This window comes from Benincasa hispida, chromosome 3 (assembly GCF_027475165.1).
Source record: "Benincasa hispida cultivar pf3 chromosome 3, pf3_genome.v1.1, whole genome shotgun sequence".
Lineage (NCBI taxonomy): Eukaryota > Viridiplantae > Streptophyta > Magnoliopsida > Cucurbitales > Cucurbitaceae > Benincasa > Benincasa hispida.
Genome location: NC_143480.1, coordinates 34,383,422 through 34,405,937, shown reverse-complemented (window position 1 = coordinate 34,405,937; position 22,516 = coordinate 34,383,422). Strand labels below are relative to the sequence as shown.

At 37.0% G+C, this 22,516-nt stretch overlaps 1 protein-coding gene across 2 annotated transcripts; it reads left to right on the top strand.

Annotated features, from left to right (window-relative positions):
• The first annotated feature begins 1,102 nt into the window (after window positions 1–1,102).
• Window positions 1,103–22,322, top strand: LOC120073278 (DNA glycosylase/AP lyase ROS1-like). Of its 2 annotated transcripts, none has more exons than XM_039026016.2 (20): window positions 1,103–1,217; window positions 1,473–1,841; window positions 2,641–4,338; window positions 4,451–4,861; window positions 8,399–8,489; window positions 8,568–9,969; window positions 10,070–10,149; window positions 10,276–10,360; window positions 10,448–10,539; window positions 10,627–10,695; window positions 10,824–10,860; window positions 10,941–11,023; window positions 12,911–13,366; window positions 13,556–13,592; window positions 13,681–13,744; window positions 14,265–14,404; window positions 14,481–14,546; window positions 14,676–14,790; window positions 14,876–14,914; window positions 21,903–22,322. In XM_039026016.2, exons 2-20 carry the CDS (start codon window positions 1,562–1,564, stop codon window positions 22,028–22,030), a joined length of 5,373 nt encoding a protein of 1,790 aa, XP_038881944.2. In that variant the 5' UTR covers window positions 1,103–1,217; window positions 1,473–1,561; the 3' UTR covers window positions 22,031–22,322. The 2 variants fall into 2 exon arrangements, with proteins under 2 accessions (XP_038881944.2, XP_038881946.2); XM_039026018.2 differs by lacking the exon at window positions 1,103–1,217 and adding an exon at window positions 1,310–1,388.
• Window positions 22,323–22,516: the final 194 nt, after the last annotated feature.

Below are 22,516 nucleotides of genomic sequence, written 5' to 3'. Positions count from 1 at the left end.
GTAGCAAGAGGGAAGATATGTATTGAGTTCATCAATAAGAGTTTTAAATTTGTTGAAGTACATACTCACCGAATCTTAATTCTGAGACAAAGTCGCAAGAGTCCTCTTGAGCTGGAAGATTCGTGGAGCGTTTTTCTTTTGAAAACATTTTTGTAGATTGAGCAACTTGCTCGTGTAGAATCAACAAAGAGTATGCTGTTGGATATAGGCTTCGAGATCGAATTCAAGATCCACAAGATAACGATGTTGTTATTTTGAATCCATGCCGAAAGAAGCTCACCGGTTGGACGAGGAAGAGCACCGTCAATGAAGCCGAGTTTTTTTTTTTTTTTTTACAGTCTTATCACCATGGCTCGACTCCAAAAAACGTAGTTGTCTTCAGTCAGTGGTTCTGTCACTAGAACAAGATGGGTATTATCATTGTGGTGAAGATAATATAGATTGAGGTAGGGTTCATATTGATTCTGAGAAATCGGAGGAATAACTTTAGGATTGTTGGATGAATTGGTATGAGGATCAATTGATTCTTCAGTGCTGAAGGAAAAAATTTTGTTAGTCATGGCGGGAGGTTGAAGACAATTAAAAGAAAAGGAAGTGCGGAAGTGTAAAAAATTTTTTGAGAGAGGGAATGGACTTCTCATACCATATTAACAAAAAAATTAATAAATTGTTCTCACACTTTACTAAAATGGGCTATGGCCATATATATATATATACACAAAAGTTGACTAAGGATATAATTAGTTATATGGTCTAACAAATCAACAACCCATTTACAAGATAAACTAAATAATAATAGAAGATTAACTATTTCTGATACATTTGTCACAACTATAATTAAATTCTGTTATTTGTGTAAATATATATTTTTTATTTTTCTATTTTAAAAAATTCCCCTATTTTAAATTAAAACAACGCCAAGTGACAATTATTAAATGGAAGAGGTATGAAAAATGGTAGGGAGTAGGACTAAAAATTTTCCAGAGAAAAGAGGAGAAATAATGGGAATGACAAAAATATATATATATATATATAAAGTAAATATTTTACCGGCAAAGTAAGTTGTCGGTCAGAGGTAGAAGAACTTAAAAATGACGAAACTGGAAAGGAGCTCTTTCTAATGAATGAAAAGTATAAAAATTCAGAAAGCTATCTTCTGTTTTCTGTTTTTATCTGCATTCTTTCTTCATTCTTCATCAAACGTGCTTTCAAATACTGTAATTTCTATTACTTTTATCATCGATAATCATTCTTAGTTATGAATGTGTATTAACAAAGCATGTTTTATGTTCTAAATTAACTTGGGTTTTTGTTTTCTTCTTCTTTTGGTCATTTTCTCTTCTGATCGTTGTTTTTGGCTTTTACTGGACCAAAAATTCCTGCAAAGTGTAGAATCCTCTACTTCAATTTCATTTTTCACCGGGTTGATGATTGCATGCAATAGTACTAAAAATGGTGCCAATTTTTTGCAGGATTTTGAAGGGGAAACTGAACTTTGAATAATAGCTTCAAACTTAGCAATAACTGTGAGTTTTCATTTCAATCAGCTTGTTTGGAGGAAATGAGTGTGGAAAATCCGTGGGTTCCTGTGACCCCAGTTAAACCCCCTTTGAGAAGACCATCGCATGGAGAAGAAAATCAACAGAAATCAGGTGGGTCTACTGAAGAAACTGAAGCTGAAGCTAAAAAAATACATGCATGTTTAAATACTGCTGATTTGGTGGCATTTGAGAATGGGCAAATTTTGGTGGTGGATTTGAGTGAGATGAAAATGGTTCAGAAAGAGGCAAATTGTTGTTCCAGTTCTTCTTCTTTGGAGAAAGTAGTGTCCGTTTCACAGGGTAAGTCTTGCTAATTTATGAATTTTCCTTCGGATTTATCACTTTTGATTTTGATTGATATTTCAGCATGGATAAGTTACATCACTATCTGGGAGATTTTGAATTTCTAAATCAATATCATTATTATCATTGAATTTGATAGCTGAAAATGCCGGTAAAATTAAGCTTAGCTCAAATTCAGAAGAAACTTTAGTGGGTGAAATGACTTGGGCTTATCGAAACTGTACATAACATGGCAGATATGTTTGTTTTAGGATCATTAGTTATGACATGGTAATATTTCTTTCACTTGTTGAGAAAATCAAAGCAGCTCTCATACAACCGTTGAGAAAAATGAAATTGATAGAAAAAAAATAAATACTTGCGGAATCAAATCAATATCTCAATCTCTCTTAAAGAAAGAGAAGAAAAATGAGAATGAGAGTGAAATTCAAACAATAATAAGTAGGAAAAAATTGGTGATACACAAAATGCTGTATAACAAATGTGATACTAAAATTGTGGTACATAAAATGTGGTACTCAAAATGTGGTACACAAAATTGTGATAAATGTTTTACATGAGACATCACCATTTTATAGGAACCAAGGTAAATTTAATAACTTACAAATTGAAGGCATATTAAAAACATAAACTTAATAACTTAAAATAAAAAAACTGAAAAATAAATCAAACAATAAAGTAAATAACTTCAATTATTAAATTTTGAAACTAAAAGTGAAAAGGAAAAAACTCATAATTCAACACATCTATCTGCTTCTGTTTTTGACATTCTTTCTGGACCATGAAATCATGTCAGGTGAACTTTCTAGCAAGACCATCCCCCATTTTGTACCCCCGACACCAGATAAGAGGACAAATGTGGAGCTCAAACAGGTGGTTGATGTTCAAAGCACACTAGCAGGAGAAAAAAGAGATGAGGAAGGCCAAGAACAAAATTGTAAGACTGTCAGTAGAAGAACAGATGAGGATGGCCTCCAGCAGGAAGTTTGTGAGCTAGCCTTGGATTCATCTTGTGCTTCGGTGTTAACACCGATTAAGTTTAAAGACAACTCTAACAAGGACATTGATATCACTGTAAATGAAATAACGAAGTTGAAGCAATATAAAAGAAAGCACAGGCCCAAGGTAATGGGAGAAGGCAAACCAAGAACATCAAAACCAGCCACTCAAAGAGCTGCCAATTCCCAAGAAAACCTGACAACTAAAAGGAAGTATGTCCGAAAGAAGGCATCCGACCAATCCCTGGAAAACCCTCTTGAACCAGGAGCTCTTAATCCGGTCACTCCAGCTGGTTCTAAGGAAAATTCAAGAGGTCTAAGGACATACACTCGAAAACGTGGTGTCAACACAACAGAAACAGGAGTGTCAATTGATAGGGAAGAGCGAAAACGAGGTAGAAAAACATGCAGGAAGAGTTTAAAATTTGACAATGAAGGAAAACAGAAAGATGAAAACTCTTTGTTCAAGTCCTCATCCAACGCTTCAGAATCTCCCGTGCATCTTCTAACTACTGGAAGTTATCAATCATATTCAGTACTGAAGCAGTGGAATGAAAATGACACAATGTTTGACCACAGACAAGCTGATATGTTATATGACCCAAATCCTTCAATGAAGCATCAACCGGAAGGTTGCAGATTCCTTTCTGAAAGTCAGGTATTGATAGTTGATATACCAATTGAACATAGCTCTTCCCAGATAAAACTTCAAAGTAATTATCATGAGAATGAGAGAGGGATGGGGAGGGCCAGTTCAACTAATCATTTGTTATCAAGTTCAGAAGATCTATTCTGCAGTGGTACAACCATCTCATCCGAGAGAAAAGAAGCAAGGGGTTTAAAGAGAAAATATTGTCAAAATATCAAACAAGATGATATCGGAAGTTTTGATTTAATTGAGGAATTTTATAACTCGATCTATGCATCTCAGATGCCACAGACAGAGTACTTTTCTAAAGAGAATACTGATAAGGTGCAACATTCTGGCCCATCTAGCACATATTTTAATATTACTGGACAGGCATGCAAAGTGAGTAGCTCAAAGGAAAATTCTTGCACATCAAAAGTGTGCTACCGGCTACCTAGACCTCAGAACCATAGTTCTTTATTTCCAAGGATACAAGGAGGATCAGTGAGTCCCAATAAATTACAACCCTTTGAGTCCAGTTTGGCCACAAGTCAGATGGAGATGACACACAGGAGATGCAATGCTCAAGATCATGTTTGGACTCTGGGTTCATGGTCGCATCATTGCAACATGCAGTCAAAATATTCCCCCAAACGACCACCAGTGATTACTGATCTTCAAAGAGCTGAGAGTTCTCACAGACAGCACCCATCCTCGGGTGCCCATGTTGCCAAGATCAAGATGCAAACAACAGTATCGAGGAAAAAACAAAAAGCAGGTCCTCATACTTCTTACAATATGGATGGAGCAGAGCAGCACCCAAAGCTTGCATTATATAGTCACCGCAATACTTCCCAATTGCCTCCAGGTTTATTCATCAGAACTAATTTCATTTCTTTATCAATATCATCTGCTGATACATTTGTAAAACAAAAGTTTAAGGGAAAGAACCGTCCTTAATAAATTGCATTGTCATGCAGGGTCTCTATCAGAAATAAATTCAGGATTGAAGCTTTCTATCAACGCCATGGTTGAGGAAATGAAGGTTCTAGACATTAACCGAGAAGGAAACATATCATTACATGAGAAACAGAATGAAATAGTACTTTACAACATGCAGAACGAAGGTCACAATGCACTTGTTGTGTATAGAGGAGATGGCTCTATAGTACCATTTGAAGGTTCTTTGGATCCTGTCAAAAAGCGAAGACGATATGCTAAAGTTGATCTTGATGGAGAGACAATTAGAGTCTGGAAGCTATTGATGGACAATTCCAATAAGGAACTTGTTGATGGATCAAATGAAGCTAAGGACAAATGGTGGGAGGAAGAAAGAAGTGTTTTTTCTGGACGAACAGACTCATTTATTGCAAAGATGCATCTAATTCAAGGTACAATTACATACTTAGCATCCACCTATTTGTAAGGTTTCCAGTTTTTTCATTGAGGGAATTAACTGAATTTGGAAATAAATTTTGTACCAAATTCAAATTTCTATGGATGTAAGCATCAGTCATCATCTGAAATTATTCCTGGACTAATTAGGGGTAAGATAGTTTTTTTTTTTTTCCTTGGGGGGGGGGGGGGGGGGGGGTGCGATTCTAGACAAGATTCGAATAACATTTAAAACTGTCTAAGGAGATCAGTAGATGAAGAGAACCTAAAGGGGCACAGTTTTATTGAATACAGCTTCCTACAACCCCTTCATTCCCAACCCTAACCCAGTCCTCCTAATTTGATGATTGATAGCTAGGTTCCAAATCCAAATTGGATAATGTCCATTGTAGTTCATCAAGAAACTCGTCAATCACTGAGATGGAGGACTTGCCTGCCACTGCCTTCTCACTGAATGTGCAGTAGTCTAAACAGCTCAACTTTGTTTTTTATTCGTAACCAGAAAAAATAGGACATGAAATGAACAACCCAACTGCCTATACTGTCCCTTTCGGAAGAATGATGGAGATTTGGAGGGTTCTGGAATGGTTTTTTTAGAATCTTTATTCCTAGTTTCTGATTTGGCTCAATTTAAAACTCTCATTAAACCTGTTGTAAACCTGCTGTGTTGAACCTATATAAAGGCTTCCCTTGTACATTTTTAAAGCAATCGAATAATGTTTAAGTTTCATAAAAATTAGTCATTAGTCTGGAATCAGCAGAAAAGAAAGAAATTGTCTTGTGGTGACATGGTTCACACTGAAGAGATGGAGAATATATTGGTGCTGATACAATTCATATTGGAACAACGGCAACTATGGACTACCTATAGCATGTCTTGTCCCCAACTGCGTGCTTGCTGTCAGTCCAGTCTTATGCGGGAGGCCATCAGAGAAAAGTAAGTATAACGGTTAGAACAAATTGACATAGAGGCCACAGTGTGGATATTAAAAAAATTATCTAGTGTCATATGCAAGAACGGGGAGAAGAAAAGCATCAGCCATGCAATATAAATATGAACAATATTTTCATCGGAGGAGTTCCTCCTCCTCCTTTCTCCCTTTGTGTATTACTTCAAAAAACATGGAGGAGCTCCTCCAATTTTGGAAGTTTATGCTTGTATGTTTAGCTCAACCAATTGGACAACAGATAAATAAGTCCTACCAAAGACTATCAGAATACAAGAAGGCAATAGTGGGGTAGCACAAGCACGCCAAATAGGATAATAAAGTTTGGAGGGGAAGGTAACCGAAGTGTGAGAAAACCAATGAAAATAAATGGAAAAGAAAAGGAAGAAAATTATATAAAAGAAACAGTGGACACAAGGAGAAATTTTGAAATCCACATCCAAAATCAAAACAAGTAATCCTTATGCTAAATTTATGGCTGGGGAATGCTTTATATGTGGCAAAGAAGGCCACCCGTCTGATGAATGTATCCAAAGAAGACAAACAGCATTTATGGAAGTAGCCTAGAAGAGTATCAGAAAATGAAGAAGAGGAGAGAGTGGCATGTATAAAACCCAACGAGGGAGATCAAGTATATTGTGTGGCAAAGGATCCCTCTAGCACCAATGTTGGGGACAACGATGCTTTAAACTTCTCCATTATGGTATGATATTATCCAAACTTTTGGCATAAACCCTATTGGCTTTGTTTTTGGTTTCATCCAAAAGGCCTTAAACCATTGGATCACTGATATATCCATGATCATCCTCTTATCTAGCCAATGTGGGATTTTGGTTGCACTCCAACAATATTTTCCTTGAACAAAGGACTATCGAGCCTTATCTCAAATATTCATCTATCCGTTTAGTTCTCATCTAAGCCAACTCCTCTTCTCTGGAGCACACCGCCAGTCCAATAGAGCTTCGACCACAAATCTCCACCATGTCTATAGCTTCTAAGGTTCACCACTTCCTTGTTTGGCGCCTAAGGATTATACCGACATGGCTAAGTCAAGGGCATGACTCTAATACTTCTTGTTGGGGAAAACGACCCACCAAATATCTCCATAATAGTATGTTATTGTCCACTATGGGCATAAACCCTCATGACTTTAATTTTGGTTTCATCCAAAAGACCTCATACCATGGGAGATAATTGTCTCACATATATACCTGTGATCATCTTCTTATCTAGCCATCGTGGGACTTTGGTTGCACTTCAACCATAAATATCTAGAGGCTAAACCTAGTCCGAACAGGAAAACAAAATCAGATAAAAATTAAATGATAAATAAGATATTCTCAAAATTAATCCCAGAACCCTTCACTCCATCATAATCCCACACTAACGATTTAATTTAATCTTTCTGTGCTGGTGGGCGTCCCTAGGTGGCTAGGGTCTAACATTGATGGGTGATGCACCTTATTTTGAGGATTTCTGCATGGTCGTTTGTTCTCTACGGTGGCAGCCCCTGAGGGCATAAAAAAGACTTTTGAGATACCGCCTGAGCAATTCTTCCACTTGAGGTATGTCTCCCTCTGCCTGTGTACTGTCAATGCACCCATGTTCTAGCATCATTTCCTGTCATTCCTTGCAAATAGCACTAACCGTCTTACCTTCGGAGGCATGAGTGAGTGCAAAGAGTGGGATTTCCTTGAAGCGCCCCTCCCTTTTCTCCAACTTTGAACATGTTCAGGGTTTGCTGCTTAACTGCATGTCTGACATCCTAAAGATTATTTTGTAGCTTCCAAGTTCGCAGGGAATAAATCCACTACAACTTCTAAACTAGGCTATTCAACAATATTATTCTTTTTCAAAGGAGGTGGTAATCGTGCATCAGCTAGACTGTGCCATAAAGTTGTGAGGAGTGCTACAATCAATCATCTGAATGACTGATCTTCCTTTAGCGTTCCTCCAGTTTGTTCTGTTTTGTGGGGCAAGGTTATTTCGATGTTGAAATTCATAGACATTTGACAGCTCTGCTACTTGGCTATCTCCCCCTCTCAACATTTGTCCCTTCCCATCAAGAACTAGTTCTCTCTCTTCTCTTTCATTTCTTCCTAAGCTGGTTAAACCTTCAATTCCCTATTTTTGCATCTGTGCCCACCAATAACTTTTTCTCACATTCAAAGCGTAATCTCCCCGGCCCTGTTGAAAGAGCGAAACCTTATCAGTAATCACATCACTATTTTTTCCCACTGTACTTTGTTGCTGTGGTTCCACATCTACTTTGGTGCCAGCATAAGCCCAGGTGCTGGCTAAAGTTTGTGGCCCACACTTGATCCATAGTTCAATCTTCCTTGCCAGGAAGCTAATGTCTCGATCCATATTTCTTCTCTTCCTTTTTTCTGTTTTTGAGTGGGGAGGACTCCATTTTATAAGTCGCATCTGCCACTGCTAGCAGAACTTAATCAAGAATGTACTAGAAAAATAAAAGCTCAGAAACTAGAAGGTTTGCCTTTTGAGTAAACCAACTGCAAGGAAAAAGAACATTGTTATCGTTCTTCGAATTTTTAAAATTTTAATATTAACGCAATAATTGTACAGGAGACAGAGGCTTTTCTCAGTGGAAGGGATCAGTTTTAGACTCAGTGATCGGAGTTTTTCTCACTCAGAATGTCTCAGATCATCTTTCCAGGTGAACTGTGGTTTTAACATGCAAGAAAACAGAGTGGTTAAAATATCTTCTGAATGTTTGCTTGTTCCTTTCATACAGCTCGGCATTTATGTCACTTGCTGCACGTTATCCCTTAAAATCTAAAAGCCTCCACGAGTCAAGTGTTGATGAACAGACAAGCTTAATACTCAATGAACCACAAGTTAATTTGTGCAAAGCAGAAGATAGTGTAACATGGGCAAAACAGATTTCAAATCAACCAATTTGTAAACAGAGTTGCTTGACCGTGTGTGAAATTGACCAAGCTGAAGAAAATTTTCTCACCAGCAGCGATTCTTCAGGAAGTAATACAACTGGGGTTACCTCTATGCATGAATACCAGTGCTCACTTACGTCTTATAGTAGTGAAAAAATAGGTGAATTGGAAGATAGAAGATCAACAACAGAAATAAATACTACAGTAGAAGTGTGTTCTTTGGGAGACGAGAAGACTGCAGATGCTGCAATATCACGTCAAAAGTCCGTTGTTTCTGAACATTCTATAAATTCTCTTTGTTCTCTATCAATTGAAGATGGAATACCCTGCTTGAATAGCAACTGTGGAAAAGATCTGTCATCAAAAGATATTTGTGCCATTGGGTCTGCTTCATCTGCGGAGGTCATACAGGTCATAGAAACAAATAAACTTAAGTCAGACTCTAATATTGCCAGTGGTAATGACTCATGGGATGAGAAGTCCGAGGGTACTTGTAGTACGTCTGAAGAGAAGTATGTTTATCAAAGAGAAAACAATGGAAGTCCAGATTCTCCTAAAAAGCTTTTAAAAGAATCCCCTAGTCAACCAAGTAATCAATTGCAGAAAACTTCAAACTCAGGAGTTACAGAAGTAGAGTGCTTTAAACTGTGCAGAGAAGTCACCCCATTTTCTTACGTATACAAAAGACGGGATGTATATGATACTAATGAGCATTCACAGACACTTAATCTGGTATCCCAGACTACTGTTGTTAACACCAACAACGTTCAAGCAAAAAGACATTCTAGAGAATTGTGCAGTCTCGATCAAAGCGATCACGATGTGATATTTCAGGCCGACAGAAGATTGATTGAAGTGCCCTATGGTGTTGAATTACAGGCTTCAATGAGCCACCAGAACATACATAAAACTCTGCCAAATTCCTTGATTGATAGTTCTCTTGATGCTACCTGGAAGACGGAAGAACCAGCTCAAAATAACCATGGCCATTCACTTAGTAGTAAGTTGAATGATCCAAAAGCAGACACTCTTAAACCAAACAGAGAACGAGTTAAAAAGGAGAAAAGAGTTGGTGTTGATTGGGACATCCTTAGGAAACAGGTGGAGGCGACCGGAAGGAGAGAGAGAACTAAAAATACAATGGACTCACTGGATTGGGAAGCTGTAAGATGTGCGGACATTGATGACATTGCTTACACCATCAGAGAACGAGGGATGAACAACAGGCTTGCAGAAAGAATTAAAGTACATCCTTAACAATGAAAATGAATTCTAATTCCTAGGATCATCATCTCAGTTTTCAAACTTTAGTTACTAGGCTTTAAATTATTCTTAATTTGAGCAGGATTTTCTTGACCGTCTGGTGAAAGATCATGGAAGCACCGATCTTGAGTGGTTAAGGGATGTTCCGCCTGATCAAGTAAAGTAAGCTTATTTGTTTTTTCAATCAAGATTGAAAGAAGCTGAACTCATGAACATTGTTTCTTTCATATTGCAAAATACTGTTCGCAATGCACTAAATTCTTTAGGCTTTATATTACAAACATGCAGAGAGTATTTACTCAGCATAAGGGGATTGGGATTGAAAAGCGTGGAGTGTGTACGCCTTCTTACCCTGCAGCAGGTTGCTTTTCCGGTAAGTTCAAATGAGTGGTTTTGCAATGCTGCTAGAACAGATGAAAAGGCCAACAAATGGCCAACAAATTTTTCCTTTCCCCAACAGGTGGATACTAATGTTGGACGCATAGCTGTAAGATTAGGATGGGTACCTCTTCAGCCACTTCCAGAATCACTGCAATTGCATCTTTTGGAGTTGTCAGTAATCAGTATGAGAACTCTGTGTCTTAAGATTTTTAGAATTAATATGCTCTTAGAACACAATAATGTTTTGTATCCTCGCAGATACCCAGTTCTTGAATCCATTCAAAAGTATCTCTGGCCTCGACTGTGCAAGCTTGACCAAAGAACACTGTAAGATATTCCCTTTATATCCTATTTGATAAATTTGTATTCCTTTTCTGATTTTTCAGGGGAGTCAATAAAAAAAAAATGATCATCAATACTGGTTCCTTAACTGACCTTTAATATTCTGGTCATAGGTATGAGCTGCATTACCAAATGATTACTTTTGGAAAGGTAATTAATTTTCAGTGAATTGTTTTCTGATAAGTTGTCAGTGGTACTGGAGATGGACTAAGCAGCATACTCTGGTATAGGTCTTCTGCACAAAAAGCAAACCAAATTGCAATGCTTGTCCAATGAGAGGAGAGTGTAGACATTTTGCCAGTGCTTTTGCGAGGTTTGCATCTCTCTTCTACTTTGGATGAGTTAGATATAGTCTCTTTGACGTTTTAATGTTATGGGCAAGTTCCTCTGCAACCTTTTCCTGAGTGTGCTCTGACTTGTAATTTTTTGGAGCAAAATATATTTTGGTCTTGAGGTTTGGATTTAGTATCTATTTGTTAGTCAATTAACAGAAAATTATGTGATGAGGTGTCCAATTTTAAATGACGTGGCAGATATTTTTCGATTTTATATTATTTTATCTGATGTGAAATTGTTTTTTTCTTCTCATATTATTTTAAATAAAATAATATAAAATTAATATAATTTGCCTAGTCATTTAAAAATGGACACCTTACTGATGCCCATGTCATTTTTGGTTAGTTGACTAACGGTTACCGAAGTACCATTCAGAACTATTTTCCAAATATCAGAATCTAAGGCGTTCATTTTGGAGTTTCAAGAACTAAATAGACACTCAACTCAAACCTTAGGACCAAAGGTGTAATTTACATTTTTTTTTACCATGCAACTATCCTTAAGCATCCTAATTTTTGTGAAACAATACATTCTTCGAATCTTGTAAAATTAATTCTATATATTTTCTTATTCCAATTTACTATAATAAGATTCTACTATAAACATTCATTTTTCTGGTGAAAATTATTAACTGTTTGTAAAACTAAATCTCAGAGTATAATTTGTTTCAATCATTAAGGCTTTGATAACCATTTTATTTTTGAAAATTAAGCCTATGGACACTACTTTCATCTCAAAAACTAAGTCGAATAACCGAAAAAAGTAACTTTCAAAAAGTTTTTTTTTTTTAATTTGTGTGAGAATTCAACCATTGTATTAAGAAAAATGATAAGAAATGTAGATGAAATAAGTTTAACTTTAAAAAATAGGAACCAAAAACCAAATGGTTACTAAAATTTTTAGACCCACGTGAGCATAGGTTAGTGATAATTGGTTTGCACTTTTTTTCCTTGAAGTTGGGGTTCAAATACTCTTGTAATTCACATCCCCAGAGTTTATGGGTATAAAATAATCTTTTCAGGTAATTCAAAATAAAATAATCTTAAGGTTTTCTATTAATTTTCAAAGAAATCACAGCACAGGCGCTATTACCAGCCTGTTGTTTACAAGCTTGGGTCCTCTCATTTTCTTATTCTTCAATTGTTTTACCATCGTTTTCATTTTAGGTTTATATTGTTAGGAATGGAAACAAAATCCCACGTTGGTTAGAGAAGGGAATGATCATGGATATATAAGCAAAAACAATTATGTATAAGGCTTTTTGGATGGTTCTAAAAGCAAAACCATGAGAGTTTATACCCAGAGTTTAACGGTAAACCAAAATCAGTTTCTACACATATCTAAACCATTCCATAAACTAAATAAAAAATAGAAGAGAGTAGAGAGTAGAGAGAAGAACACAAATATTTACACTATCTTCCAAAAATAGAGGCTAAAGAACCCCCTTAAACAGATTGCAGAACGCCACTTCCATCGGTTAGAAAAAACCCACTGCTTTAACCTTGCGAAACTGCTTCCTCACTGAGCATAACTTCTTAAAAAAACTGAGTTGCGCTACCCACGTTTTTAAGCTGCTGGATTAGAAACTTAAAATACATTTATTTATAATTTGGGCTTAATAAATAAAAGCCCACAAACATAATGTAACTTTAATAAATAAAACCCAACCCAACAAACTTATAAATATAAATGGAGATAAAGCTTGAGTCGAACAATTTGTCAACATATATTATAGCTTGTTGGCTCAATTCCTCCTTACAACCATTCGAGTACGATTGGGAGGAAAAAATAGTAGAGAAAATCCTTGCTCAATATCTAAAATATAATTATTGACAAATCAAGTAACTGACTGACATTAATGCAGTGCGAGGCTTGCACTTCCAGCGCCAGAAGATAAGAGTTTGATTAATGCGACTGAAGGAAAAGCTGGCATAAACCAGGCTGTAGTTGTTCATCAACGACGGTTGGCTCTCACTCAGGAATCAGAGCCAATTGAAAGTAATCAGCAGTTAATCAGCGTGAAATCTGGAGGAAGTAACGAGGATCCCATTATTGAGGAACCCGCGACACCAGAGCCAGAATGCCCACAGGTTTATGAAAATGATATTGAGGATACATTATACGAAGACCCTGATGAGATTCCTACAATAAAGCTTAATATTGAAGCATTCACTAAGAACGTACAGAATTACATGCAAGAAAACATGGAACTTCAGGAAGGTAGCATGTCAAAGGCCCTTGTCCTCTTAAGTCCAGAAGCAGCATCGATTCCCATGCCCAAGCTTAAAAATATCAGTCGACTGAGAACAGAACATCAAGTGTAAGTTCACAGTTCCCAGCTCTAAAAGATAAAATCGTTAACCAGGAGAAATCTTCTCAGATAAAGGAATAACAGGAGAAACGAAATGGTGTTGAAATATCTTGTTAATCTGGAGAACAAATTGTTAGATTTACTAGAATTACTATCAATTTCAGAATCAGGCTGTGATTGTATTTTACCATCATGCAGTTACGAACTTCCAGACTCCCATCCTCTTCTAGAAAAGGTTAGTTACTCCTACATCTTGAACCTGAAGTGTTTATTCATGCTCTGCTTAAAATTGTCTAATTGTTTTAATTCCTCTGTAATTACAGTTACAGTTGGAGAGGCGTGAACCTGATGATCCATGCTTCTACCTTCTTGCCATATGGACACCAGGTAACAATGAAAATGGACTAACATGCTATCCAGACTCTGTCAGAAAATATTAAAAGAATATTGAACTTATTCATAAATGTTCTCTACTTTTAACCAAACATGCAATAAATCTGTGTCATTTCATTAGACTTTTCAAGGACAAGTGAAACAAAAAGGTTTATCTTGTGAATGGTATACATCATTTGACCTCTAGGTGGAGTTCAAAGATTAAAAAAAAAAAAATCTTTTGTTATTACCGTCTTTTCATGATAATTAGAAATCAAAAAGTTTTTTTGTGTGTGATAGTTCATCTCAATCCCTGACCTTAGGTTGTGAGTTTTTTGTGGTATTGAATATATATTTATTATTATTAAAAAAAAGTTCAGTTAGGTGGAGATCAAACCATTGATCTTTGAGATGGTAATTGGTGCCTTATCCACCAATTCAGGCTCGGATTAGCTGGTGTGGATATATTCACTTATACATTTCTTATCCCAATACAATAAAACAAAACAAAATAAAATAGTTGTTATTTCATCAGGAGAAACAGCAAATTCTGTTGAACAACCACATACACATTGTAGTTCTCGAGAAAGTGGCGGATTCTGTGGAGAAAAAGAATGTTTCTCATGCAATAGTGTTAGAGAAGCTGATTCCGAAGTGGTTAGAGGAACACTTCTGGTGAGGGCAGCTAATATACATAATTATCCCCATACAAAACCTTACGAAGCTAATAACTAACAAATTGCAATGATAGATCCCATGTCGAACAGCAATGAGAGGAAGCTTTCCGCTTAATGGAACTTACTTCCAAGTTAATGAGGTAATAAGGAATTCTAACATGGCTTTATTATTTCACACCAAGCTTTAACTTTTAATTATTGCAACCTGCGTGAATATTGATTGTGTAGATACTTGAAGCCAAACTAACAGTGGAATCATCCTTATGCAGGTATTTGCTGATCATGATTCTAGCCTTAACCCAATTAATGTTCCTAGGAGTTGGTTATGGAAACTCTCAAGGCGCACAGTGTACTTTGGTACATCCATACCAACAATATTCAAGGGTATATATTGTAAAAGGTTATGGTTTCTTTTATTGTTTCTCTTTAAGTGTCAGTGTCCCTAAGGAATGCATTTTTCATGTACTAGGTTTATCGACAGAAGAGATTCAAGGTTGCTTCTGGAAAGGTAACAATATCTAAGTCTATTGAAGAGTCTTTTGGAACTTCTTTTGCTAATTAAGAGGATACTTAATCAAATTCATCAAATTTAGTTACTACAAAGTGAAATGAAGCTAAAATTTTCAAATGCATCATATAAGCTAATATAGTTGATTAATTTGGCAACTTACACATCTCTATCTGCAATAGCTTCTAAAATATAACATCGTTCCTAAACTATGTTGGAGTTTTGGTTTTATTGCTTTAATTTTTTTTTTTTTAAAGTAATTTCTTGATTGTCTCTAGGTCTTCCTCTAAGACAACCCAAAAGTTTGATGAAAACATGATTAAGACATCTGTGTTTTACAACTCATTGACGTGTTAAAAGGCAACAAAATATCAATTTGATTCTTAATCGATAACTTATAAAATTGGTTCTTTTGTTTAAAAAGTACATCCCATAGAATCATATGCACTTTTAACTTCACAGTTTCATGTGGCCAACGAAACAAGCCACTGTCTAATCCCCCACCTTCCGCCATGACTAAACCACCAAGTAGAATGTTAACCATTGAAAGGAAAACCTCTTCAATTGAAGTTGATCCAACTTCTGGAGGCTCCCGAGTTAGACTCGCCAAATCATCCATAGACAAAGCCTTCTCCATTTCACTGCATTGGAGCTCACTGTGATGGATCACAGATATTTTCAAGCCGCTCAACTTTGCCACTTAACCAGAATTTGAGTTAATCAGATTGTATGACTCGAAAAAACATGAAGCAAGAATGGCTACTCAGTAGAGTTAGTTAAGCTCGACTACACTGGGGTCTGGGGAACAATCACATATTGATCCCTGCAGGTGAACAAAGAAAGGGCATATTGATCCCCTCCAGGTTAACAAAGAAAGGGCACAATTCTGGGGACTTTTGCAACTGTATGGGTGAAAGGTGTATGGATGTGAAGTTAACATTCCTCATTGGAGTGTTAGAAGAAGAGATCTATGTTGAGTAACCAGATAAGTTCATCACACAAAGGCAAGAGCAAAATGTTTATTTATTGAAGAATGCTCTCTATGGGTTGAAGTAAGGTCCTGGGGTGGTATAGCAAGATGGATGAACACTCGTTGAACTTGGGTTTCATAAAGAGTTTGAGTGGATCCACTCTCTACGTGAAGATATTGAAGAGGTTCAATATGGAGGAATGTAAGAGTGTGAACACTCCAATGATTCAGTAGGAGAAGTTGTAAAAGGTTGATGGAGAAGAACCTGCAGATGATACAGAAGTCTAGTTGGATGCCTCAAGTAGCTCACATCCACTAAGCCTGACATCATGGACACTTATGTCTTGTCTAGAAGTCTTCACTGCCCAAGTAAGAACCACATGGTTGCTGCAAAGAGGGTTCTAAGATATCTGAAAGCCACATTGTCATTTGGGATTAAATTTAACAAAGTTTTGAGTTGTAGGGTTACTCGGATAGTGATTGGGTTGGGTCATTGGATGATATGAAGAGCATTTCTGGTTATTTTTTTCACTTTTATCTCTGGGTGTTTCTCATGGTGTTAAAAAAAAAGATATAATGGCTCAATCAACTGTAGAAGGTGAGTTCATCATAGCAGTAAACCAAGGTGTTTGGTTGAAGAAGTTGATGCATGACTTACATCTAAAGCAAGAAAAGAATGTGAAGGTGTTTGTGGATAATCAAGCTACTTTAGCTATTTCACTGAATTCAGGTTTTCATGGAAGGACCAAGCATTTTAAGATTAAAAAAGATTATGTTTTGAGAGAGATGTAAAAGGAAGGAGAAGAGGAGTTGGTTCATTGCCGCTCAGAAGAGAAAATAGCAGATATTCTTTTAGTGTTAGTCATTTTCAAAGGAGCAAGCTAGGTGTTTGCAGCATTTGAGTAAGGAGATGTATGTTAGTTAACTCAAACTGCAAGTCTATTTTTAGTTGTTTTAAATTAGTCCAAAATCCTAGTTTCTAGAAAAGTTGTTAAGGAGGAGTATGTTATTATGTTAACTCAAGCTGTCAGATTAGTCCAAAATCCTAGTTTCTATATTTGGAGTTAGTGGCTAGTTTTGTGGAGTTAGGTTAGTGGAGTTTGTTCGTGATTTTACCTTATCAACCAAGGTATTTTCAGCATGTAGAATTAGTATTTATAGTGAGAAGTGATTGAATAAAATATGCACTTCCCCAGTTCTCTTCTTTCTCTCTAATAGGAACAACAACCACTGATTAACCTATTGTCCCACCTCTCGAGGTTTCCTTTCTTTTCCCTCTTCTGACTCCAGCACCATCATCCATCCAAAAATTCCGTCCATACATTTTGTCTGTACAGATAACCTTAAACCACTAACCAACCACTTTCATCCCAAGAAACAAACACTCCACCTCTATCGTCCCTTTACCCTCACATGTAGAGACAAAATTCTCTCTATCAAAGCCCTCCTCAAAGGGCCCTGCTCACCTGTGAAATCCATGTTATCAGAACCAGTCAAAGCATCATGGTACGATTTTATCCCACCCCCTAATTCGAACAGTGGCTGTTTCAACCCCTCGCCTCGGTGGCACTTGCATGTTGGTTTGAAGATCATGGTCTGTGTTGTGACAATACCAACTCAGAAAATCATAAATAAATACATGGCTAAACAGAATAAAGGAATTTGGAGGGGTCACAATCATCTTAATGATTGCTCTATCTTGGATTATTCGTGGTTTGGGATTGTGGGAAAAAGGAGCTACCCATAAAAAATACCATCCCTAGAATCAATCCTTCCATTGTCATTCTCTGGGGGTATTTTGATTCATCGAGTCACTTTGGAGCACTAGAGAAGTTGAATGGGCTGCCTTAGATGCTTCATTGGGGTATTTTGATTTTTTGGAATGCAGCATCCTTCACCACATCATTTGTTACTCAAGTTGCATTCTCTCTTTCTATCCTTTTTACTTTGGTGGATGGCTACAGCGTTTGGGTAACAGGTGTTTATGGACCTGCAAATGATAGGGAGAACGCTCACGTTACCCAAGAGCCTCAGGATTTATCTTGTTTAGTGGAGGATAATGTGCTTATGGGTGGTGATTTTAACATCATTTGTTGGCCCCACGAAAACTCCCACCGCGGCCGCCCCAATAGTGTCATGAAACTTTTTGATTCTTTCATTGAACAGAATGATTTAATTGATCTCCCTCTCACTAATGGCAGATTTTAGAGTCCCTCCCAATTATACTTGTAATGACCCTTTTCTGTGCTTGGGATCAGTCCTCACAGAATTTGTGGATGCTACTAGTAAAAAGGCTTGAAAGGCCCACTTCAGATCATTATCCTATTTAGGAAACCAAAAAGGGCACCATCACCTTTCAAATTCTAAAATATGTGGCTCAATCACATAGACAACCTCCCCGGCAATGGTTTGATACAAACGTTCTGTTAGGTACTTAAGCACCTTGGAGAACCACACCCCAAAAGTTAGCTATTGACATGGGAGAGCCAAGCTACTTAAGTACACATTGGTCATCCCATTCTAACCAACATAGGACAAAAGCATCCCATACTACCTTGGTTCCTAACAATACCCCATCCCCAGAAAGCCGACATCCCGATGGCTACTCTAGTGATACTTCACTTGGCCACACCAGTCAGAACCCTTCGCCGGCTCCACTCCGGAACGTCAACAACCAGTTTTGATACCATTGTTGGGTACTTAAGCACCTTAGAGAACCACACCCCAAAAGCTAGCTATTGGGGTGGGAGAGCCAAGCCATTTAAGTACCACATTGGTGACATTCTAATCAATGTGGGACAAAGGCATCCTGTATTACCTTAGTTTCTAATAAGCTCAAAGGTCTGGAAATTGCTTTTAAGGAATTGAACTTGTCCAATGCATCATAGAAGGCATCCCTCAAAAAGTTGGCCCTTTTAGACTAAGAGGCAGAGATAATAGCATCATCATTGACAGAATATCATTTAATATATACACACATATATTATAAGAAATCATTTCATTGATAAAAGAAATATTCAAACATTTCAACAAAGAATACAACAAAAACCCAAATACAGGATGAAACAACAATGCGGTCCCGGAAAAAGATGATTACAATGAAACCAGAGGGGAAGGGGATGACAAAAAGGTGATAAAAATATATGGATGTAAAATGGATTTCCATTGGTAGAAACCCACGATAGGAGAGACCAAACAAAACATCAATCCAAGGAACATCAAACCAAAGCACATCCCAGAAATGAAAGATCATCAAGCCAAAGCAACGTATTGAGCAATCAAAGAAGGACTGAAGTGCTAGCATCAAGCCAACAAAGACCCCTCTCGAATGATGGATGATGCTATTTTCTCATAAGAGATTGAGCACTCCAAATTCCGAATCTCTCTGATGCTTCTTTTTTTTTTGTTTTTCACTGATTGCTTGTTCTTCTTTGTCCTAGCGGGAATGGCCATAATGCAAAGACCATTTTCTTTGAACCATGGAGCCAAAGCAAGTATGTGAGGATCTGGATTGAACACTTCATCCATTAGTGGGGATTGTAGTCATTCCAACGAGCATCAAGAGGCTCATCATAGGATTAAGGATTAGGATAGTCACGAGGGTTCGGTAAAGGGCTAGATTGGTAAAGATCGGTGTTGGCATCCGATGGTAGAGCTATGAGTATTTAACACCCGGGCAAAAATTTGTTTTTGGAGGAAAAGATGTATGACAAAATGGTCCCTTGAAGGTGACAAAAATATCAGATGAAGAGATTAGATGGGGACAAAAATGCAAGACAAAATGATTCCTTGAATGCGACAAAAATACCACTTCCACAAATTTGCTGCTGCTAAAAAGGGAAAATTTGTATCACGGAAATTCTTAATGCACAAACAAAAGCTTGCTCTTGGGCAGTGTGATTGAGGCTGAATTTACAAAACAGCAGCGCAACAGATTGATGGGGATCCCATCAGCAATGACCAATGCATCGGATTAGAAGCTTCCTTTATAGAGAAGAAATTTGGTTCAGTTAAAGCATTGGGCACCAATAAGTTACCCGGACCATATGGTTTCACAGTCAAGTACTTATCATGGAACATAGTCAAGCCCAACCTAATTATAGCATTCCGAGATTTTTTTCAGAAGGCTATCATCAATTTTTATTCAAATGAAACGTACATTTGCCTCGTACCAAAAGAATTGGATGCTAGAAGAGATAGTAGACCTATCAGCTTTAACACTTGCCTATGCAAGATTACTGCTCATGTTTTATCAAACCGTCTCAAGATGTCCTCTCAACAGGCAGAAATATACTTTCTGGGCATGGATACTTGGGGCGTCCTCTCAATAGGCAGAAATATAATTTCTGGGCATGGATACTTGGGGCTTCCTTTTTATGGCAAACTTTCTTCTATATCCTTTTGGCAGTCTATTGTGGACAAGATTCACAATCATTTATCCATCTTTGTTTCAAATTCTAGTTTATGTGGCAGATTGCATTGAAAGAAGCTTCGTAGTCACAGTTTAAATTTCCTTGTAGCGTTGGAGAAATCTTTTGTATTCCCTATAAATGGGCTCCTTTTGTATCTTCGGGATATTTCATTCAATCAAAGAATTTTTTTTTAACTATGTGAAGAAAATGACTATTTCTCCCAATTTTTTTCATCCTTTGTTTACACAAGTTACAAGGTCAATTCCTTATGCTTCAACGGTAAAATATTTGGAACTCCTGAAAAGTTTTCTTATTTTGATTTCTATACCTTGAAATTTATTTCATTTGGGAATGCTTGAACTTTTAAAAGAGTTCGTTTTCTGCTATTAATTTTTTGTTAATTGTCTAACATATGGATAATATGGGATGTGTGTCAGTTAACATGGGGACGGACATTAGGTGGCTGAGTATTGAGAGCCTCTTTAGTTAAGTTGAGCTACATCATTGTAGAGAAGAGAGATATGTTTGATAAATTAAATAGGAGAATCTCCCCACAAAAGTAGGTTTCTAGTTTCCGAAGAAATGGGCAAATGGTCTGAGAATACTGACCTAGGAGGCTTAAAACTAAACGAAAAATGTTGCTGCAAATTCAACCAAGCAAATTCGATTGTTTAAAACCATTACTATGAGGCCAAATGAGTCAATTAGCTGATAAGAGTTATCTTTGTGCTTGTTGTTCCCCTTTTTATTTTTTGTTCTTTATCCGTGAGTGTTCGGGCCAGCGCCACTTGATCCTCTAACATTTGTCAACATTTGGATGTCAAGGTCAACCCACCAAACCCTGCAACATTTGTGTTTTCTTTTTATATTTGTGCTCCCTCTTCCATCTCTATCAAGTTTTCGTGAGACCACTAAATTATGTTAAAATGACCTGAAGCACAAAGGGCCTTGGAAGTGGCCAAAGAGGCCAACAAATTCTGCCAAAAGTATCCCTCTCTCTCTAAAACCTTGGTGGGTCAGAAAATATTAGAGATCCAAGCCTAAAAAAGATCCCTTCAATTCTTGTTCATTCCACAAGGTCTGGTCTGCAAACCTCTAAATTCCCCCATTATTCCAGAGAAGGACCAACTGCTATCATTAGAACTCCATACTTCACATTCTTCTATCCACATTCAATTCCTAATACAATCTCTTTGTGTATATAAAGAACCCAACTTTCATAAATGGAAGTAGAACACGAGGTCATAAACCAGAAACCAAGCACAACTAAACTGAAAACCAAAATCTAAAAATCCAAAAATCTACATAAAGGAACTTCAACTTTTGGCGATCAAGAAAAAAAAATTAATACATTCTCTAACCACTCCTTGTGTAGTTAGATAAAGAAGCCAGAATCATGTGTACTAAAAAACTGTTCCTTTAGGGACATCTGAGAAATTTGGAACGATGTGAGATAGAAGTATGTGGAGCATCCTTATCGAAACTTTCCACAACCTGACATCGAGTGCCTTTAGTCATTAGCTTAACCTCAAGACTCTCTCTCAAGCTATACAGAAGAGGATAACACACTCTGTATTTCTCACAATTGGATGACAACAATTTGCAGGTTACGTTTGTGTAAGAGGTTTTGATCAAAAAACAAGGGCACCTCGTCCTCTGATAGCCAGATTGCATTTTCCAGCTAGCAAGTTGACTAAAATTAAAGGTAAGACAGGTAACCCAGATGGTAAGTAGATCAACTACTGTAAATTTGTCAATAAGCATATCCCATGAATTAGGAGTGTCGTATACCAATCATCTATCTTACTGTCTAGGCTGACTTACCCTTGACAGCAAAGTCAATAGTGACCTGCTTCCCTGCAGAAATGGGAAGATCTAATCAAGTTGTATTTTGTATTAATTTAGTTTGTATATTAGTAACGTGGATTAGCTCCAGTTGGGTAATCTAATAACTTATAGCATCATTGTATTAGATTGCTATCTCGAAACCAAGAAAAAAAATGAGTCTTCTTTAATTTCCTCAAAACGAGACCGAAACCTCCTGTCTGACTGTCCTAGTCTTTGAATGAATGTTATCAAGGGTGTTAAACGACTCCCATGTGCTTGAGCGAAAAAGATGGAACTGTTCAGAAGGTTCATTAGTGCTCCATATTTCACTTTTCCCCCTCTCCTCCCTCGTAACTATTTCTTTCTTGTTTTTGTTTTTGTTTTTGAACTTAA